Source organism: Rattus rattus, chromosome 9 (genome assembly GCF_011064425.1).
Source record: "Rattus rattus isolate New Zealand chromosome 9, Rrattus_CSIRO_v1, whole genome shotgun sequence".
Classification (NCBI taxonomy): Eukaryota; Metazoa; Chordata; class Mammalia; order Rodentia; family Muridae; genus Rattus; species Rattus rattus.
This window is the reverse complement of record NC_046162.1, coordinates 39,545,084-39,562,960: the sequence shown is the minus strand read 5'-3', so window position 1 is coordinate 39,562,960 and position 17,877 is coordinate 39,545,084. Positions and strand designations below refer to the sequence as shown.

Below are 17,877 nucleotides of genomic sequence, written 5' to 3'. Positions count from 1 at the left end.
TGGCTGTGTTTCCAGATGACTTACAGTCTAACATTTGTTAGTCTAAGGCAGGGGGAACAAAGTATAGTCAAGGCATGTCTTGTGGGTATCTGTCAGTGCGTGCGTGCGTGCGTGTGTGTGTGTGTGTGTGTGTGTGTGTGTGTGTGTGTGTAGTACAATTGCTTCATTTCTATTATAGAAAAATTCTCAGTAAGGTAGTACTGAACAGAATCCTTAGGAAGAAGCTGTTTGTGGTAGTGGACAGCTTTAATCCCAGCCCTGGGATGGAGAGCCATATGTAAATCAGAGTTTTAGGCCAGCCTGGTCTACAGAGTGAGTTACTGGACAGCCAGGGCTCACCAAACAAAGAAAGAGAAGGAGAAGTGGAGGGGAAGAAGGAGGACGATGAGAAACTGGAAAAAGAAGAGGAATAAAAGAGGAAGAAGCCGAGTTTCTTTCCTCCTTATATGTAAGACAGTAAAGAATAAAGAATAGAAGAGGTTCTGTAAAGAAAGAACAGACTGTCTAGTGACCATCCTGTGATGTACAGACTCTCGTCAGGTCTACTCACCAACAGATGCATCTGCAGCTGTAGTCTGAGCCGTAAAGACCAAGGTCCAGCAGCTGGTTAAGTGCACAAGGAACAGGAGCCATGTGACGTCATCCCTGGGTGTATACTGCACATTCCCAGATAAAGATTTTGTTAATACCTCCCTTCTGGGACGAAAAGAAGAATGCAAGAACCAGGGAGGCTACCAGATACCTCTGCCAAGCCAGATTTACCCTTCTGTTTTATTATAGTTAAAAAATAACCAGTATTAAAAATAACCCTAAATATCATCATCTTCAAGAAGAATCAGCCCCAATCAGTTACTGTATGTCTGGGACTTCGTTCACTCTTCAGAATTCTCTCCCCACACCCTCTTACTCTCTGTTTGTATATTTATATAAACTTTCAGTTGCCTTTGTGACATACTATCTTTCATAGGTGTGGACTTGAAAGCTTGATGTTCATCTGCTAAACTATAAACACTGGCCCTTACAGTGCACGGCATGCTAAAAAAGTCACACCCTTCTATAATCTGCAGACAGTTGTGCAGACACAGTGAAGGACACTGTTCAGTCAGAGCTAGTCTACACAGGGTGGAAGACAGAGCCAACTCTGCACTCTTGATCTGCAGCCAAATTGTATTGAACTTTTTCTGAATGCTAAAGGTTTCTGATCACTTTCCAACAACATGCCACTGTTCCCACGCCATCCTCTGGTCCCACAGTGTCCTGTGTTCACACAGGCCAGCTCCTGAGCTCTGCCCAGGGATTTAGACTACAGATGGAAGAGTGTCTTGAATCCTTACCCACTTGATTCAAGTGCATTCCTGGGTGGACATTGGCAGGGGACGGGGAAAGGAATGGGGTCCTTCCCTATAGCTGCTGGCCTTGGGCAGCTGCATCAAGTGTGGTTGACAGAGGTACTGTGCAACTCCAAGCTATGTCCAGCACCTAAGGCAACTGACCAGGCATTGTCAGGACTCAGCTGTGTCAGGTCCTGCATTGTTTCAGGAAATGACCACCAGTAGTTTCTGAGTATGCAGCATCAAATGCTCAGTGAAGGGTACATGCAACTGCCAAGGTGATGATATTCCATGTCAATGTCACAAGACTGCCCCATTCTGTGCATGAAGTTCTCCAGTCTGACATAAGAAGGCTTTGTAGCATCCTAGAAACTGACTCATGAGGATCTCTTTTGGAGAAGAAAATATTTAGTGTTATCAAGCAATCAAATGTAAAAAAGTGATAAAGTGATAAGCTCCAATAAGAACAAGTCATAGAAATGTAATAAAACATTTTTATGTAAAAAATGATAGTGATAAGCTCTAATATGAACAAGTCATAGAAATGTGATAAAAACAGAAATTGCTATAACAGAAGTTCATATACAGCACAATCTCCTACAAATACACAGGATGAACCAGTAATTAGTGGAAATAACAAATCTATTTGCCCCACACAGGAGTAGCTCAAAAGCTTTGCAAGAGACTCTGGCCAATGCCATAGGAGCCACAATGTGGAGATTGTGCTGGCCTGGATTTTGGGTGTCCATGTCCGAGTCTGTGAGGTTGCTTTAGCTATTACTTGCCCAAACCTAAAAGATAGGGCTTTTCAAAGGTCTTAGTCAAGCTTTTACTGCTATGATCAGACACCATGGCCAAGGCAACTCTTTTAAAGACCACATTTAATTGGGGCTAGTTTAGTCTACTATCATCAAAGCAGTAGCATGGCAGTGTCTGGGCAGGCATGATATAGGAAGAGCTGGGAGTTCTACATCTTATCCTGAATACAAACAGAAGACTGACTTGCAAGGAACTAGGATGAGGGTCTTAAAGCTCATACACACAATGATGTACTTCCTCCAACAAGGCCACACCAAATCCAACAAGGCCACAACTCCTAAGTGTGCCACCCTCTGGGCCTCACACATTTAAACCATCACAAAAGCTTAGTGTAAAATTGAAAGGACAAAATGTATGCCCATTTATTGATCCTGCTTTACCAGATTCAAACCTGGCCACCAACAGAAATCCAGCTCATCTTGGGTAGATAGACCCTGTTCAACCATAGGCAACAATGGCCAGAAGACCAGAGCGGAAACAGAGACCAAGAAACAAAGTACACATCTAATAAAGACAAACACAGAAATCTGTACCTCAAAGTGTAATCTCCCCAAATGTAGATGCCTACATGCCAGCACAAGAACAGAACCAACCATAGCGAAGGTAATATGTCACCACCGGAGCCCAAGCATACTATTATAGCAGGCCTGATTATTTCAACACAAGTGAAGGCCAAGAAAAATACCTTAAAACAAACTTTAGGTAGATCATATAGGTCCTTAAAGAGGGAACTGGAAAAGTCTAGACAGTCAAGGAAACAAACAAAACAGTTGAAGGATATGACTAAAACTGCTCAAGACTGGAAAAAGGAACTTGAAGCAATAAAGAAAACACAGAGGGATTTGTGGAAATAAAAGATCTAGGTAAGCAAACAGGAACTGCTTACAGATGCAGGCATCACCCACAGAAAACAGGGGATGCAAGGCAGAATCTCAGCTGTTGAAGATATGATAGAAAAATTTGATACATTGGTGACAGAATATATTAAATCTAAAAATTCCTGACACAAACATTCAGGAAAAGCCAAACCTATTTCTAAGGGATAGAAATAGGAGAATAATTTCAATTTAAAGGCCCAGAATATATTTTTGACAAAGTCATAGAAGAAAATTTTCCTAACCTAAAGAAGGAAATGCCTATAAAGGTACAGGAAACTTACAGAATAGTAAGAGATTTATTGGTTCAGGAAAGGAAGTCTACCTGCCACATAATAATCAAAACACCAAATAGACAGAACGAAGAGACAATATTAAAAGCTGCAAGAGAAAAAGTCCAAGTGACATATAAAGGAAGTCCTATTAGAGTTACACTCGACTTCTCAATGAAGACTCTCAAAATCAGAAGTGCCTGGACAGAGGTATCCAGTCTGTATGAAACCAGAGATACCAGCCAAGAGACTATACCAAACAAAATTTATGAGGCCACAATCAACCTGATGCTCAAGCCATACAAATATTCAACAGAATAAGAGAATTACTAATCAATTTTCCTTAGGAACATAAATTTAAAATAGTCAATAAAATGTTTGCAAACCAAATCCCAGAACACAATAAAAACATCATCTATCACGACCAAGTAGATTTCATCCCAGAAATATCAGGATGGTTCAACATTAGAAAATTAGTTAAATATAACTCATGAAATAAACAATCTGAAAGAATAAAACACACATGACCATCTTACTAGGTGCTAAAAGAGCTTTTGACAAATCCAACACCCTCTCATGACATAAATATGATGGAGATTAGGGATTCAAGGGACATACTTCAACACAATAAAGGCCATTTACAGCAAGCCTGTAGCTATCACCAAATTAAATGGAGATAAACTCAAAATAATGCCACTAAAATCAGGAACAAAGCAAGGCTGCCTACTCTCTCCATATATATTCAACACAGTGCTTAAGACAATAAGACAGTTGAAGGAGATTAAGAGGATACAAATTGGAAAGGAAGAAGTCAAAGTATTACTATTTGCAGACGATGTGATAGTATACATAAGCGACCCCAAAATTTCTACAAGAGAACTCCTACAACCAATAAACCCCTTTAGCAAAGTGGCTGGATAAATAATCAACTATCAAAAATCAGTAACCCTCCCATATATAAACATAGAAAGGGCTGAGAATGGAAGCAGGGAAACAACACCTTTCACAATGGCCACAAATGATATAAAGTATCTTTGGGGTAACGCTGATCAAGCAAGTGAAAGACTTGTGACAAAAACTTCAACCCTTTGAAGAAAGAGATTGGAGAAGATGCAGGAAGGTGGAACCATCTCCCTGGTCCACCATCTTGGACAAGTAAGATCAGCCTAGGGAAAGTAGCCGTACTGTCAGAAGCAGTGAAAAGATCCAAAGTGATATCCACGAAGACAGCAACATAAGTTTTGTGGGCCAGGAAACGACAGCACTCAACTTCAAATGGAAAGAAGCAACAATGACAAAAACAAACAAGCACCACAGGACAGCTACTACCATCCTGTACAAGATAAGAACTTCTGCAGGAATCACCATCCCTGATGTGAAGCTGTACTACAGAGCTGTAGTCACCAAATCCACCAGGTGTTGGTAACCCAGATAGAAATTCACACACCTATGGACCACTGAGTTTTAATAAAGAAGCCAGAAAGACACATCTTTAACACATAGTGCTGGTCTAACTTGGTGTTTGTAAGCAGAAAACCCCAATAGATCAACATTTATCAACCTGCACAAAACTAAAGTCCAAGTGGATCAAAAACCTCAACATAAAACTAGATACATTGAACCTGATAGAAACCCGATAGAAAGTGGGGATAGCCTTGCACCCATTTGCACAGGAGACAACGTCATAAACAGAACATAGATAGTATACACACTTAAATCATCAATCTATAAATGGGACCTCATGAAACTGAAAAGCTTCTATAAGGCAAGGCCATCACCAATAGGACAAAACAGTAGGCTTTGCAATGGGAAAAGGTTTTCACTAAGTCTACATCTGATAGAGAGCAAATATCAAAAATGGACACTCACTTGTGGCTCAAAAAAAAAAGTGATTCCTAATTTTCTTTGAAGTGAGAGGTCTATTGGATTTTGAGGGATTCATTTAAATGCAAACACAGCGACACTGACAATTTAAAATGCTCAGGGAAACTTGAACTATCCAGATTTAAATTCTTTTAACCTTATTTTTTTACTACAGCACACCACAGGAGCTGAAGAGAGAAAACTCTATTTTGCTCTTTATTTTCATCAAATTTCAAATTTACATAAATTATCAATAAAGGACACAGAATTATTTCAATATGCCTATTATGTCAACTCATCACTTGTTAACTTTGTTAGCCAATTTTCTTTCCATGCTCTATGTTTTACCAGTTGCACAGTCACAGGCAGTATGACATGACTTTTGAATGATAAGATTATTGACACGAAAAATTAAGTAGCCATCACCAACTTCATAAAATGTAACATTTACAGAATACATATTAAGAGTATGAATGCACAAGAAGTAAATTAATGAAGAAAATTTTAGAATAGAGAAAGAGTTCTATAAAAAGGGATGAATATGAAATGAGGCCTAATGGATCAGGAGTAACTTCAACACAAAGACTGGATCAACAGATGCATAGAGACAAGGAAAAGGAATATGCATTCCAGATTACTTTACAATTTCCTGGAAGAGAGTGCTGACACCCAGCAGTTTCTTCATAGCCTCAGTGACATTCTTATTCCTAAAACTATAGATTAATGGGTTCAACAGAGGTGTGAGTATGGTGTAAAACACAGACACCACCATGTCCTTCTCAGGGGTGTGGAACGAAGTAGGGAGCATGTAGGTATAGACAGCAGCACCATAGAAGAGAATGACCACAGTCATGTGGGAGGAGCAGGTGGCAAGGGCCTTCTTCCTGCCCTCTGCTGAGTTCATCCTGAGAACAGTGAGGAGGATGGATGAGTAAGATCCTGAAATGACTGTCACAGGGATGAGAATCATGAGCACACAGCACACATACATGAGGGTCTCATAGAGCCAGGTGTCTGAACAGGAGAGCTTTGTCACAGCAGGAACCTCACAGAAGAAGTGATGGATCTCCCGAGATCCACAAAATGGGAAGGTCATGGTGACAGGGGTGAGCATGAAGCCATCTAAGGATCCCAGGAACCAACAGACAGACAACAGGAGGAGACACACCCTGTGGTTCATGAGGACAGGATACCGGAGTGGATGGCAGATGGCCACATAACGGTCATAAGACATGGCAGCTAGAAGCAAAAATTCTGACCCTCCCAGTGACAGGTACAAGAACATCTGCATCCCACAGGCAGCACCTGAGATCCTGTGGTTCCCCAGCACCTGGTCCATGAGCATCTTGGGCACAGTGACAGAAATGTACATCATGTCCATGAGAGACAGCTGGCTGATAAAAAAGTACATGGGTGTGTGGAGTTGGGTGTCAAAGAGGATCAGCAGGATCAGGAGGGCGTTCCCAGACAAGGCCATCAGGAAAACCACAAATATGACCCCAGCAAGCAGGGTAGGGTATTTGTATTGACTGAAGAATCCAAGCAGGATGAAATCTGAAAATTGTCCAGTGTAGTTGTTCATCCAGTTAGTAATGTCCCCGAGTGTCTCCTAGGCAACCAAGAAGCTTTGAGGTCAGTGACTGCCTATTGATGAGTGCACAAATCTATTATGTTAAAAAGTCTACTGTCCTCTACATCTGACAGTGATAATGAACCTGTAATTTAAGGAACTTGACAAAGTAAGAATTCCCAGGTATGGGTACAGTGTCATCACTCAGAGTAGAGCTGACACAGTTCATGGCCATGATCTTTGCTGATGACATACAGGTTCTCTACCAATAAGTTCTTCAAATTTACATAATGATTTTTCATTACTAACAAAAATAGTGAAAGCAAACAAAACACAATGAAAGTGAAATGAAAACAAGGAAATAAGCACACATATTCTTCAGAACATTAACACACAAGTTATTCTTCAGAAGCATTGCAGAACTGCTTCTAAGATTAACACAATATGGGACACGCTCTCCAGTTTAGCATGCATTGAAGAACGTGGTTTTAAAATAATATGGTACAAGACCTTATTGAGTGCTGTATACAGCCCATTTCAAATTGAATTCAAACTGTCCTGTAACTTTGTTTTGATAAATAAATGATCTTTAAATGTACATTCATATAAATGTATTCATATGAAATTGTAGACACAATAATACACGTAATGTGTTTCTCATCCAACACTAATTAGACACAGTTAATTAGAAGTCCCACCTCTTCTGGTCTCTGCGTCTCCTAGTTCATATCCTCACAGGCTGTCCATTTGCTCTAAGCTTCATCAGGAGACTGAGGCTTTAGCAGTCACTGCTGGTTGCCAGGCCAGGGTGTGGCAGCAAAATCTTTGTGGTCTGTCAGCCACTTACTTTCTCATGGAGTCTGAGGACAGAGAACAGAGCTCTAGGATGTTCCTGAGAGCAGTTCACCATTCCTTCACCCCACACTCACCCTGCCTCTGTGTTAGATGCTGAGAGAAACCCAGGGACACATTAACCTTGATTGCACTGAACAATGTCAGTGTCCACCCATGCTGGGACAATAGTACAAGAATGTAAACTAAGCTTGAAGGTTCAACAGCTGCAACACAGTGAGAAACAGCATCAGACACCGTGTATCCAGCCTTCTGGACCAGGCTCAGAAATGCCTCTTCCACATGCACTTCTTAAAGAGAGATTTAAATTTGTTTTTTAAATTTCTAAACTAGTAACATAATTTTGATTTCCCTAAGCAATAGGAAGAAAATTAAGTCTCTTGCTGAGATGTTAGCAATAATTACAAGAGAGGGGCCATGAGATAAAAAGCACAAGTCTCTGGAACATTTTATATAACAAAGGGACAAAAGCAAACCTGTTCCTGAAGCCTTTAAAGTGCCTCGTTCTGCCCAAGCTGCTGCTGATATGGAGAACACAGAGAGGTTCTTGATGCCTCATATAAATGCCAGGCAGATTTGAGACCTATGGGAAGAGATGGACAGAGATAGAGACAGAAGATAGAGTGAGAGATAGGAAGTAACAAGATACATTTCCATTTTAAAAAGAAGTGTTCATGAAAGGAAACTTAGATCTATTAAAAGTTTAAACCTTTTAATGTTCAGTTTATGTTTTTCTGCTGACCCAGTTTGTAGTTTTGACAGTTATCAAAGACTGAGGAGCGAGGCACAGACTCTGAGAGGCCCTGAACACTGTCTGTAGGGTGAGTGGAGGTCAGGAGGCAGGTGAGGGGCAGGAGGTGTGTTTTGAGGGTCACTGACCTGTGGTAAATTGTGTCCACTGGCATCAGTGTCCCCAGGCAGCAGTGATACCAGGAATGTGGTATCTGGAGAAGGCAAGGGATTATCAGCTGTCTGGTTCTTACTGCTGTGCCATTTGATGCCATGTGAACAGCTTGGTGCATTGTTAACCCTTTGCATTACTAATAGTGAAATCAGAGCAATGGCAGAGCAGCATCCCAGGCAAGCAAAAGCTGTAAGCCTCCCTGTTGCTTTCACGGGCCTCACCACACTCTTTTCTTTTATACGTGAGAATCTCAGGATCTCAGACATCTGCCTCTTTTCAGACAACCACTGACAGAGTGAATGCTTACCCTGAGAGTAGGCACAGACTGGGCACCTACCCGGGTTCTATGGGAAACAATACTTCTTCAAGAGCATATACTTTCAATTTGTGTTACCCACTGTCTGCTTCATATCGGAATATGAATAAAATGAAGACAATTACTTTTGCATTATTGTAACTGTCAAAAATTACCTACACTTGAAATTAAATAGATCGCCCAAAGACAGTTTTGATAACAAATGCCTTGTCCTATGAGTAATTAAAAATACAGAAGGGTGGCTGTGTTGCCAGATGACTACAACAGTCCTAGCATTTAGGAGTCTGAGGCAGGGGGATCAACAACATAGTCAAGGCATGTCTTGTGGGCATCTGTCAGTGTGTGTGTGTTTGTGTGTATGTATGTGTGTGTATGTCTGTATGTGTATGTGTATGTGTATGTGTATGTGTGTGTGGTGTGTGTATGTGTGTGTGTGTGGTGTGTGTATGTGTGTGTGAATGTCTGTGTCTGTCTGTGTGTGTCTCAGTGTATGTGTGCAGGTGTGCTTGTGTGTCTGTGTGTGGATTACAATTGCTTCATTCATATCATTGAAAAGTTATCGGTAAGGAAGTACTGAATGGAATCCTTAGGAAGAAGCTGGGTGTGGTAGTGTGCAGCTTTAATCCCAGCCCTGGGATGGAGAGGCATATGTAGATCAGAGTTTTAGGTCAGCCTGGTCTACAGAGTGAGTTACTGGACAGCCAGGGCTCACCAAACAAAGAAAGAGGAGAAGGTGGAGGGGGAGAAGGAAGAAGAAGAGGAGGAACAGGAAGAAGCCGAATACCTTTCCTCCTTATAATGAGTAAGACAGTAAAGAATAAAGAAAAAAGGTTCTCTGAAGAATGAACAGACTGTCTAGTGACCATCCTGTGCCATGCAGACTCTCCTGCCAGGTCTACTCACCACCAGCTGCAGCTACAGATGTATCCTGAGCTGTATGGACCGAGGTAAGGCAGCTGGTTAAGTGCACAAGGAACAGCAGCCACGTGACGTCATCCCTGGCTAGACTCTGCACATTTCTAGATAAAGCTTTTCTTAATTCCCCTGAGGGACTTTAAATAAGAATGAAAGCAAGAGAGTCAGGGATGCTAACAGAATCCCATGCTATAGGCTGAGTTTTACTCTTTAGTTTTGCTGAAGTGAAAAATCATAGTGAGTATTAACAATAACTTGGAATATTGTAATCATAAGTAAATATTAGGTGCAACATGATGATTGTATGTCAGTTATTATATGTCTGGGTTATTGTTCATTGTACAGAATTCTCTCCTCCTCTTCCTCCTTTTCTCTCTCTCCCTCCCCCACCATGTGTTCTATAAATTCCAGTAGTTTTTGTGACATTTTTCTTATGTGTGAACTCAGAAACTAGGGGTTCAGCTGCTATTTTGTAAATCCTGACTCATTTTTTCATTAATATTATCTATTTACTCACTTAACATGATCACAGAAACCCCTCTCCTCTCTTCCCTGTCCCACCATCACAAGTCCATCTCCCCATTATCCCCTCTTCTCCTCAGATATGAGAAATCCCACCTTGGGCACCGTTCCACCTTGGGGCATCAAATCAGAACAGAACTAGGCACATCTTCTCCCACTAAGGTCAGAAAAGGTAGTATAATTGGGGAAGGGGATTCAATAGTAGACAACAGAGTCAGAGACAGCCTCTACTCCACTTGTTAGGGGACCCACATGAACACCAAGCTGAAAATCTGCTAAAAATGTATGAGGCCTAGGTCTAGCTCCTGCATGCTCTTTGGTTGGTGGTTCAATCTCTGTAAGTCCTCATGGGTCCAGGTTATTTGACCCTGTAGGTCTTCTTGTCATGTTCTTGACCCATCCAGCTAGCATGACACTATCCCCCTACTCGTTCACAATACTACCCAAGTTCTGCCTCATGTTTGGCTGTGGGTCTCTGTATCTACTTCCATCAACTGCTGAGGGAAGCCTCTCAGGATCCAGTTATGCTAGCCTCCTGACTGCAAACATAGCAGAATATCACCAATAGTGTCAGGGGTTGACTCTCTCTACTTGGGCCAGTCGTGGGTTGGACATTCCCTCCATCTATGCTCCATCTTTAATCTTGTGCATCTTGTGGACAGGACAAATTTTGGGTTGAGAGTTTTGTGGGTGAGTTGTTGTCCCTCTCCTTCTACTGGAAGTCCCACCTTACTTCAGGAGGTGTCCCCTTCAGTCATCATATTTCTAGCTACTAGGAGGCTCAGCTAGGGTCACCCCCTTAAACTCTGTGGCATCTTACCTGTCCCAGGTCTCAGTCCCAGAGATGCCCCCATCAATTTCTGTTCTTTCTCCCAGCCATTGCTTGCCCCTCTTCCCCACACCTGATAGCCATCACCGTTCCCCCCTCTCCCACTGTTTTCTTCATCTATCCACATCCATAAAATGTCTATTTTATTTCCCCTTCTGAGTGTCTGACTGCCCATGGTCCTTGCTTAAAGGTCATGATTATGTTGTCCACAGCGGGCATAGAGGCAGGAAGGGAGCAGCTCTATTCCTGCCGTCTCAGATCTCTGAGATTCTCAGGGTTTGAACATGCTTCCTCCTCAGCAGTGCTATACACATTTGGTGACTCTGTCAGTGTGTCCTACATCTCTACCCCATTTTTAAATTGAGTTATTTGGTTTGTTGGTGTCCAATCTTTTGAGTTCTTTATATATTTTGATTATTAGTCTACTGTTGGATGTAGGGTTGATAAATATCTTTTTTGCAAACCTAATTGTTTATTAAGCTATATTGAAATATTGTGCTCAATATTTATGGTGCACATTCATATGGTGAGATTTCGTTCAACCTCTATCTTTTTTCCATTGGATGGTTTTGGCTCCTTTGTCAAAAATCAAGTGACCATAGGTGTGTGGATTCATTTCTGGGTCTTTAGTTCTATTTCACTGGTCTATCTGTCTGTCTCTGTACCAATACTATACAGTTTTTTTAAAATCACTATTGCTTTGTAATACTGCTTGAGTTCAGGGATAGTGATTCCCCCTGAAGTCCTTTTATTGTTGAGGATAGTCTTAGCTATCCTGGGTTTTTTGTTATTCCAGATGAATCTGTAAATTGTTCTGTCTAATTCTATGAAGAATTGGATTGGACTTTTGATGGGGATTGCATTGAATCTGTAGATTGCTTTTGGTGAAATGGCCATTTTTACTATATTAATCCTGCTAATCCAGGAGCATGGGAGATCTTTCCATCTTCTGAGATCTTCTTCAATTTCTTTATTCAGAGGCTTGAAGTTCTTATCATATAGGACTTTCACTTACTTGGTTAAAATCACACCGAGGTATTTTATATTATTTGGGACTATTATAAAGGGTGTCATTTTCCTAATTTCTTTCTCAGCTTGTTTCTCTTTTGTGTAGAGGAAGGCAACTGATTTATTTGAGTTAATATTATACCCAGCCACTTTGCTGAAGGTCTTTATCAGGTTTAGTAGTTCTCTGGTGGAACTTTTGGGATCACTCAAATATACTATTATATCATATGCAAATAGTGATATTTTGACTTCTTCCTTTCCAATCTTTATCCCCTTGATCTCCTTTTGTTGTCTGATTGCTCTGGCTAGGACTTTGAAAACTATATTGAATAAGTAGGGAGAGAGTGGGCAGCCTTGTCTGGTCCCTGATTTTAGTGGGATTGCTTCAAGTTTCTCTCCATTTGGTTTAATATCAGCTACTGATTTGCTGTATATGACTTTTACTATGTTTAGGTATGGCCTTGAATTCCTGTTCTTTCCAGGACTTTTATCATGACGGGGTGTTTAATTTTTTCACATGCTTTCTCAGCATCTAATGAAATGATCATGTGGTTTTTTTCTTTCAGTTTGCTTATATAGTGGATTACGTTGATGGTTTTCCATATATTAAACCATCCCTGTATACTTGGGATGAAGCCTACTTGATCATGATGGATTATTGTTTTGATGTGCTCTTGGATTCAGTTTGCAAGAATTTTATTGAGTATTTTTGTGTCGATATTCATAAGAGAAATTGGTCTGAAGTTCTCTTTCTTTGTTGAGTCTTTGTGTTTTAGGTATAAGAGTAATTGTGGCTTCATAGAAGGAATTCGATAGCGTTCCATCTGTTTCAATTTTGTGGAATAGTTTGGATAGTATTGGTATGAGGTCTTCTATGAAGGTCTGATAGAATTCTGCACTGAACACATCTGGACATCAGCTCTTTTTGGTTGGGAGACTTTTAATGACTGCTTCTATTTCTTTAGGAGTTATGGGGTTGTTTAAATGATTTATTTGTTCCTGATTTAACTTCGGTACCTAGTGTCTGTGTAGGAAATTGTCCATTTCCTCCAGATTTTCAAGTTTTGTTGAATATAGGCTCTATTTCATTAGGAGTTATGGGGTTGTTTAAATGGTTTATCTGTTCCTGATTTAACTTCATACCTGTGATTTGTCTAGGAAATTGCCCATTTCCTACAGATTTTCAAGTTTTGTTGAATATAGGCTTTTGTAGTAGGATCTGATGATTTTTTTAATTTCCTCTGATTCTGTTGTTATGTCTTCCTTTTCATTTCTAAATTTGTTAATTTGGACAAACTCTCTTTGTCCTCTGGTTACTCTGGCTAACGCTTTATCTATTTTATTGATTTTCTCAAAGAACCAATTTTTGGTTCTGTTGATTCTTTGTGTATTCCTTTTTGTTTCTACTTGGTTGATTTCAGCTCTGAGTTTGATTTTTTCCTGCCTTCTACTCCTTCTGTGTGTATTTGCTTTTTTTTGTTCTAGAGCTTTTAGGTGTGCTGTCAAGCTGCTGATACATGCTTTCTCCTGTTTCTTTCTGCAGGCACTCAGCGCTATGAGTTTTCCTCTTAGCACAGCTTTTATTGTGCCCCATAAGTTTCGGTATGTTGTACCTTTATTTTCATTAAATTCTACAAAGTCTTTAATTTCTTTCTTTATTTTTTCCTTGACCATGTTATCATTGAGTAGAGCATTGTTCAACTTCCATGTATATGTGGGCGTTCTTTCCTTATTGTTATTGAAGACCAGCTTTAGACTGTGGTGGTCTGATAGGATGCATGGGATTATTTCTATCTTTCTGTATCTGTTGATACAATTGTTGAGGCCTGTTTTATGACCGATTATATTGTCAATTTTGGAGAAAGAACCATGAGGTGGTGAGAAGAAGGTATATCGTTTTGTTTTAGGATAGAATATTCTATAAATATCTGTTAAGTCCATTTGGTTCATGACTTCTCTTAGTCTGTCTATGTCTCTGTTTAATTTGTTTCCATGATCCCTCCATTGATGAGAGTGGGGTTTTGAAATCTCCTACTATTATTGTGTGAGGTGCAATGTGTCTTTGAGCTTTAGTAAGGTTTCTTTTATGTATGTAGGTGCCCTTGTATTTGGAGCATAGATATTTAGGACTGTGAGTTCATCTTGGTGGATTTTTCCTTTGACGAACTTGAGTGTCCTTCCGGATCTTTTTTGAAGACTTTTGGTTGAAAATCGATTTTATTTGATATTAGAATGGCTACTCCAGTTTGCTTCTTCAGACCATTTGCTTGGAAAGTTGTTTTCCAGCCTATTACTCTGAGGTAGTGTCAGTCTTTGTCTCTAAGGTGTGTTTTCTGTAGGTAGCAAAATACTGTGTCCTCATTGCATATCCCATTTGTTAATCTGTGTCTTTTTTTTTGAGGGAATTGAGGCCTTTGTTGTTGAGAGGTATTAAGGAATAGTGATTGTTGCTTCCTGCTATATTTGTATTTGCATATGAGATTATGTTTGTGTGCTTGTCTTCTCTTTGTTTTGTTGCAAAATGATTAGTTTCTTGCTTTTTCTAGTGTGTAGCTTGCCTTCTTGTGTTGGGCTTTACCATTTATTATCCTTTGTATGGCTGGATTTGTAGAAAGATATTGTGTAAATTGGGTTTTTTCTTGGAATATCTTGGTTTCTCCATCTATGTTAATTGAGAGTTTTGCTGGATACAGTAACCTGGGCTGGCATTTGTGTTCTCTTATGGTCTGTATGACATCTGTCCAGGATCTTCTGGCTTCCATAGTCTCTGGTGAGAAGTCTGGTGTAATTCTAGTAGTTCTGTCTTCATACATTTCTTGACCTTTTTCCCTTACTGCTTTTAATATTCTTTTTTTGTTTTGTGCATTTGGTGTTTTAACTATTATGTGACGAGAGGAGTTTCTTTTCTGGTCCAATCTATTTGGAGTTCTGTAGGCTTCTTGTATGTTTATGGGCATCTCTTTCTTTAGGTTAGGGAAGTTTTCTTCTATGATTTTGTTGAAGATATTTACTGGTCCTTTGAGCTGGTAGTCTTCACTCTCTTCTATATCTGTTATCCTTAGCTGTGATCTTCTCATTGTGTCCTGGATTTCCTGTATGTTTTGGGCCAGTAGCTTTTTCCATTTTCCATTATCTTTGACAGTTTTGTCGATGATTTGTGTGGAATCCCCTGGTCCTGATATTCTCTCTTCTATCTCTTGTATTTGTTGGTGATGCTTGTATCTATGGCTCCTTGTCTCTTCCTTTGGTTTTCTATATCCAGGGTTGTTTCCCTTTGTGCTTTCATTATTGCTTCTATTTTCATTTTTAATTCCTTCACCTGTTTGATTGTGTTTTCCTGTAATTCTTTCAGGGACTTCTGTGATTCCTCTCTATAGGCTTCTACTTGTTTATTTGTGTTTTCCTGCATTTCTGTAAGGGAGTTCTTTATGTCTTTCTTGAAGTCCTCCATCATCATGATCAAATGTTATTTAAAATCAAGATCTTGCTTTTCTGATGTGTTTGGATATTCAGTGTTTGCTTTGGTGGGAGAATTGGGCTCCGATGTTGCCATGTAGTCTTGGTTTCTGTTGCTTTGGATCCTGCACTTGCCTCTCGCCATCAGGTTCTCTCTGGTGTTACCTTGTTCTGCTATTTCTGACAGTGGCTAGACTGTGTGTCAGGAGTGCTGTGTAGACTTGTTTTCCTGTTTTCTTTCAGCCAGTTATGGGAACAGAGTGTTCTGCTTTCAGGCTGTCTACTGACCTTCAGCTGTTCCTGTGGGTGTGTGTCCTGAGTCCACCATGCAGGTCACTTGGAGCAGAAAAGTTGGTCCTACCTCTACTCTCGGGACTGAAGTCGCTCCTTGGTGCTGGGTTTCAACTCTCCATGAGGGCAGAAACCAGAAGGGCCTGCCTCGTCTTTTCTAGGGTCTCTAGAATCAGACATGCGGGCAGAGAGTAGTCTCCTCTGGCTTCCCAGGCATGTCTGCCCCTCTGAAGGTCTAGCTCTCCCTCCCCCGGGATTTTGGTGCAGGGAGCTGTTTGAATGGGTCCCTTCAGATCTGGGTGCAATCTGGACCCCAGGGCACCTGCAGCTTGAGTACCCCTATCTTCCTGTTCCCAGAGGCCCTATGCAATTTCTTCTTGGGCCAGGGATGTGGGCAAGGGTGGGTAGTACTGGAGGTCTCTCCTGCCCTGCAGTTTCAGGGGTGCCAACCTGTCTGGCGATGAGCTCTCTCTCCTATGCGGTTTGGAACAGGGAGCTGTGGGCTGGGATCAGTGAGGTTCAGGCTCCAGCTAGAAACTATAAGTGTCCAGTCACAGAGGAATTTGGCCTTTGTGTGTCCTGAGTCCAACAGGCAGGTCACTTGGAGCAGAAAAGTTGGTCTTACCTCTGGTCTCTGGCCTGAAGTCACTCCTCGGGGGTGGATTTCAGCTGTCCGTGAGGGTAGCAACCAGAAGGGCATGCCACGCTTTTTGTCGGGTCCCTGATACTGTTGTTATGTCTCTCTTTTCATTTCTGATTTTCTTAATTTGGATACACTCTCTGTGTCCTCTGGTTAGTCTGGCTAAGGGTTTATCTATCTTGTTGATTTTCTCAAAGAACCAGCTCCTGCTTTTTTTTCTTTTTTTGATTCTTTGTATAGTCCTTTTTGTTTCTACTTGGTTGATTTCAGCTCTGTGTTTGATTATCTTGCCTTCTACTCCTCTTGGGTTTATTTATTTCTTTTTTTTCCCTCTAGATCTTTAAGGTGTTCTGTCAAGCTGCTGACATATGCTCTCTCCTGTCTCTTTTTGCAGGCACTCAGAGCTTTGAGTTTTCCTCCTAGTACCACTTTCATTGTGTCCCGTAAGTTTGGGAATGTTGTTTCTTCATTTTCATTAAATTCTAAGTCTTTAATTTCTTTTTTTATTTCTTCCTTGTCCAAGTTTTCATTGAGTAGAGCATTGTTCAACTTCCATGTATATGTGGGCTTTCTGTCATTATTGTTGTTATTAAAGACCAGTCTTAGTTTGTGCTGATCTGATAGGATGCACGGGATTATTTCTATCTTCCTGTATCTGTTGAGGCCTGTTTTGTGACTGATTATATGGTCAATTTTGGAGAAGGTTCCATGAGGTGCTGAGAAGAAGGTATATCCTTTTTTTAAGGATGGAATATTCTGTAAATATCTGTTAAATACAATTTGTTCATAACTTCTGTTAGTTTCTCTATGTCTCTGTTTAATTTCTGTTTCCATGATCTTTCCAGTGATGAGAGTGAGGGGTTGAAATCTCCTACTTTCATTGTGTGAGGTGCAATGTGTACTTTGTGTTTAAGTAAGGTTTCTTTTATGAATGTAGGTACCCTTGCATTTGGAGCATAGATATTTAGGATTGAGAGTTCATCTTGGTGGATTTTTCCTTTGATGAATATGAAGTGTCCTTCCTTATCTTTTTTAATGACTCTTGGTTGAAAGTCAATTTTATTTGATATTAAAATGGCAACTCCAGCTTGTTTCTTTGGGCCATTTGCTTGGAAAATTTTTCCCAGCCATTTATTCTGAGGTAGTGTCTGTCTTTGTCTCTGAGGTGTGTTTCCTGCATGCAGCAAAATGCTGGGTCCTCTTTTTGTATCCAGTCTGTTAGTCTATGTCTTTTTATTGGGGAATTGAGTCTGTTGATGTTGAGAGATAGTTAGGAATAGTGATTGTCGCTTCCTGTTATTTTCGTTGTTAGAGGTGGAATTATGTTTGCTTGTCTCTCTTTTGGTTTCATTGCAAAGAAATTATATTCTTGCTTTTTGTATGGTGTAGTGTCTCTCCTTGAGTTGGAGTTTTC

The 17,877-nt window shown here is 40.4% G+C and overlaps 1 protein-coding gene across 1 annotated transcript; it reads right to left on the bottom strand.

Moving 5' to 3' along the window:
* Positions 1 to 5,794: 5,794 nt before the first annotated feature.
* Positions 5,795 to 6,757, bottom strand: LOC116909492 (olfactory receptor 2T29-like). The gene has a single exon (XM_032913090.1). It carries the CDS (start codon positions 6,740 to 6,742, stop codon positions 5,795 to 5,797), a length of 948 nt encoding a protein of 315 aa, XP_032768981.1. The 5' UTR covers positions 6,743 to 6,757.
* Between the last annotated feature and the right edge of the window lie 11,120 nt (positions 6,758 to 17,877).

What these genes read in the sequence shown, in the direction of transcription:
- LOC116909492 (XM_032913090.1), bottom strand. Translation starts at nt 6,742, where the DNA reads ATGAACAACTACACTGGACAATTTTCAGATTTCATCCTGCTTGGATTC.